The 4,290-nt window shown below is 37.6% G+C and overlaps 1 protein-coding gene across 1 annotated transcript; it reads left to right on the top strand.

Moving 5' to 3' along the window:
- Positions 1–6: 6 nt before the first annotated feature.
- LOC112464400 (surfeit locus protein 4 homolog) lies at positions 7–2,624 on the top strand. The gene is made up of 3 exons (XM_025031358.1): positions 7–31; positions 1,033–1,707; positions 2,103–2,624. Exons 2-3 carry the CDS (start codon positions 1,066–1,068, stop codon positions 2,187–2,189), a joined length of 729 nt encoding a protein of 242 aa, XP_024887126.1. The 5' UTR covers positions 7–31; positions 1,033–1,065; the 3' UTR covers positions 2,190–2,624.
- Positions 2,625–4,290: the final 1,666 nt, after the last annotated feature.

The raw sequence follows: 4,290 nt of genomic DNA, 5'->3' as shown, positions 1-4,290 counted from the left end.
GCTTTCGAGGGCGGAGGAGATCGCCGACCAGGTGAATTTTACGTTCCCACGAGCGCTCCAGCTGTCACGACGACTCGCGCGATCCCGATCCCGACGTAGGGGGGACCCCGTGCGCGAGAAAGAGAAACGGAAGAGAGTCTGGTCCTGCGGGAGAACGAGCCGCGCTTCCTGTCAACGTCATCGTTCTCGTCGCGCGTATTTTTCCATATTTTCACACGCGCGAATTCGTATACTCCTCGCCGTCGTGATCGCGTTCCGCGCATCGTGCGGCCGCGATTAAAAAGCGACCGCGCACGATTTGCCGAGGTTATGAATTCCACAGGTGAATTCCTCCGATGTCACCCGGGGGTAGCGAGGATACGCGAGTCGCCGACGGTCAGGCTGCGACACAACGTTTTTGCGTCTCTCTTTCTCCGCTTACCGGTCACCCCGTATAGTTACACTCGTTTGATATACGGACAGATTTTCAAATCTGAGTTAAGTATTTTTTACGATTGCACATGTGTAGAATGATGACTCTGGATTTTTCGCTGATATATCGCTCTTATCATCTGTTGTTTTGTAATTTGCTTCGTACGAAAAGATAATCGAGCGAGTTTTATTGATGGAAATATTACAAGCGTGTAAATGAAAATGTTACATTTTACCTGAATGTTTATGTACAATGAACCACAGTGTGGACATATGGATCTTGCTGATGCACTTTCACAGACCTACTTTTTATACCTGTGCACAACAGTGTGATGCATATTTTCTGATCGGCAAGTTGCGAACAGAAAGATGATCCGTAGTCTGTGTAAGAAAGATAATCCGTATCAAACAGTAACGTAAGACTTGATAACAGAAGACGAGCTGTAAAATTTCTAGAGAATCTGCGGTTCATAAAAATGTAACTTTTGAGACACGCCAGACTTGGAGTTTCCAACAAAATTCTACAAATCATGTCCATTCCTTGACGCAATCTTTTTATTCAATTTAATTAAGTGATTAAAGCATATGTATTAAGATATTTATTTATCTGTTGCGATATAGGTAATTCGTAATGGCAAGCACGTGCTTCCAACGATGGCACGATTGTGCCTTATCGCTACATTCCTAGAAGACGGTTTACGAATGTGGTTCCAATGGAGCGAGCAACGAGAATATATGGACGCTTCCTGGGGCTGCGGGAAATTCCTGGCTACTGTCTTTGTCCTGGTAAATCTTGTTGGACAGCTCGGTGGATGTATCATGGTGATTGGCAGATGGCGAGTCAGCATAGCCTGCGGAGTCCTGTTCTTCATCGTGATCCTACAGACTATCGCCTACAGCATTTTGTGGGACATGCAATTCTTGTTCAGGAATTTGGCGCTGATAGGCGCGCTCCTGCTGGTATTGGCCGAGTCCCGAGTCGAGGGTAGATCGCTGTTCGCCGGCGTTCCTAGCCTCGGCGACAACAAACCTAAGAATTTACTACAATTAGCCGGTCGAATATTGCTGGCGTTCATGTTCATCACGCTGATCCGCTTCGAAATATCCTTCTTGCAAATACTTCAAGATATCGTTGGCAGCATCCTGATGGTGCTAGTGACAGTCGGCTACAAGACTAAGCTGAGCGCGTTGCTACTCGTCTGTTTACTGACCGCATTGAACTTCTACCATAACGCGTGGTGGTCCATTCCCGATTACAAGCCACTCAGGGATTTCCTCAAATACGACTTCTTCCAGGTAAGTTTCTCTGGTTTTACTAATTCCACCATTCATTCGTGATTGGAAAGTATCAAATACTCTTTTATTATATTAAAATTTATTACAACAAAAGACAAAGAAATTAGTTTTTTAAATATTTTATTTACAGTGCAGAGTGAAAGAAAAACTTAAGAACTATTGGTTAAATTTAAAATAGATTATTAATTTTTATGTAAGAAGAAAATTGCTAATTGCAGAAATTGTAAAGAAAGAGTTAATTTCAATTATTTTGAATCTAGATTCTAATTATTGTTTAATTTTGGAAAGATTGTAATTTTAATATAATTTGATATAAGTTGAGCTTGAGGTTTGATATAATTCTAATGTTTAATTTCATCCTCTACGCATTCTCATACATTTGTATTTCATTCCAGACACTATCAGTCATCGGTGGCCTTCTGATGATAGTCTCTCTAGGTCCAGGCGGTGTATCGATGGACGAACATAAGAAAGAATGGTAGAAATAATTTTTAAAGATATGAAGGATGTATGCGTTATTGGGTTGTTGTCACGAAAGTTAAAACGAATTATCATGTCTCCCATCTTTGCCACCGTATGCGCTCAAAGAAATTTTAAGCGAATCGTACGTCGAACAACAAGAAAACCAATGCATGGATATCACCAATCCAGAGCGATTATTTTGACTAATCGGTTAATCGAGTTTTATATTTTAACATTACGACAAAATACTCGAAAGACTTCGAGATGATCAGTAAAACTATCCATATTTTAGGCCGGTATTCATAGTCGAGGGGATTTTATATTTAAGATCATCTTAAGTCTGGTCAAAGTATCAAGACTTCATCCAGCCAATGAAATTATCGTATAGCGTCTCGAGACAGTACTTAAGACGATCTTAAATATAAGATTGTGCTATGAGTGCCGGCCTTAGAAAGTAAAGTTAGAAAGAAAAGACAAGAAAAAAGTACATACATATACATACACACATATATGATGATATATAAGATATATAAGACGGTTAATGGCATTGTACATACGACGCTGCGTCTCTGATGTGGATAATGTATTTTTTTCCATATATTTTTAATTTACCTAATTTTAATTACGAACTGAAACAATTGTTTTAAAACTCGTATTTTAATATCGGATATATGCTTCCACTTTCCCGAATCTAACAAGGAAAGCCTCAGAACTGAACTCCACCGATTTCGATGAAACTGGGCAGGATTTGCAGAGAAAGTTTCCCCGAATGTAATGATACCCTTATTTGGGTACAGCCGGTCAACTCTGTTTTCGAGATATTTTAATAATCTTTAATAGAGTTTATTAGAGGACTTTCACATACGAGTATTTGTGGCACAGTGGATATAATAAATGCCTCATAACTTGTATATATTCGAGTTTTTAATTAATTAATTTTTTTATTATATAATAATGTTTTATACAAAAATACTTGTTAATATAAAGAAATTATTTTAATATAAAATATATAATATATAATTTTAATATATAATATAAAAAATATATATTATATAAATTGTAATATAAACAGTCATGATATATGAAGTCTACAAATTATAAGATACTTACCATATCCACTACACCACTCATATGTGAGAGTCTTAATAAACTCTACTAAAGACGCTACTAAATTTATTATTAAAATATCTCGAAAACGGTTACTTATTGCCTAATTTGAAATATTTGTCACCTAACATAGGCACTAAATATGTGCCTTACGAGAGGGGATATTTTCTCTTATGTCATCTAGAGAATATTTTAGGGGGACTAACAGTATTCGAACCATTTCTTAAATCTTATTTTAATGGTTTTGCATTTAGAACTATTGATACTACAGATTGGTTAAATTACTTATATAAAAAATTTCCTAACAATAAGGAGGTAACATCGGTTGACCGTCTGTACCCAAATAGGAGTATTATTATTACATTCGGAGGAACATTCTTTGTAAATTCTGCCAAGTTTCGAAATCGGTGGAGTTCAGTTCTGAGGCTTCCCTTGCAGAAGATCTACGAATTTCCGGGGAGAAAAAACCCATTGACTCTAGTTTCACTGTAACCTTCTTTTTAGCTTAATTGACTGTAAATAAGTGTTCCAAACTTGTTTTAATTATGAAATATAATAGAGAAAGAGTGGGTTGTTAATGAGAAATCAGCAGGTTAAGGGTTATTATTAGGTAGCTCCAATAATATGTCATGCGAAAATAAACCGATCTTAAAATAGCGTGCGTTCGAACCTCTCTCTACATCAGCGAAACAAGGAGAGGGAAGAAAGAGAAGCAAGGAGAACGCAGTCCTATAAAGCTACTAGGGAAAGTGCAACGCCTTCTCATTTTTACTGTACAAGGCTAGCCGGCGAGAAGGTAAAACTCCAAGAAGTCTGAAAAGATGAGAATCAAGAATCAAGGGTGTAAGCGAGTACCTGTAAATAAAGGTACCACTATTTTGTACGGACAACCATTTGCCTATGTTGTAAGATCGGTGGTGCGCGACGAACGATGCGACCATTGCCTACGAAGGTAAAAATGTTTTATCAGATATATGTGTATACATATACAATATATGTATATATATATACTAT

This window comes from Temnothorax curvispinosus, unplaced genomic scaffold (genome assembly GCF_003070985.1).
Source record: "Temnothorax curvispinosus isolate PA1 unplaced genomic scaffold, ASM307098v1 QBEX01014212.1, whole genome shotgun sequence".
Taxonomy (NCBI): domain Eukaryota; kingdom Metazoa; phylum Arthropoda; class Insecta; order Hymenoptera; family Formicidae; genus Temnothorax; species Temnothorax curvispinosus.
The sequence above is the reverse complement of the archived record's forward strand: the minus strand, read 5'-3'. Positions and strand labels throughout refer to the sequence as shown.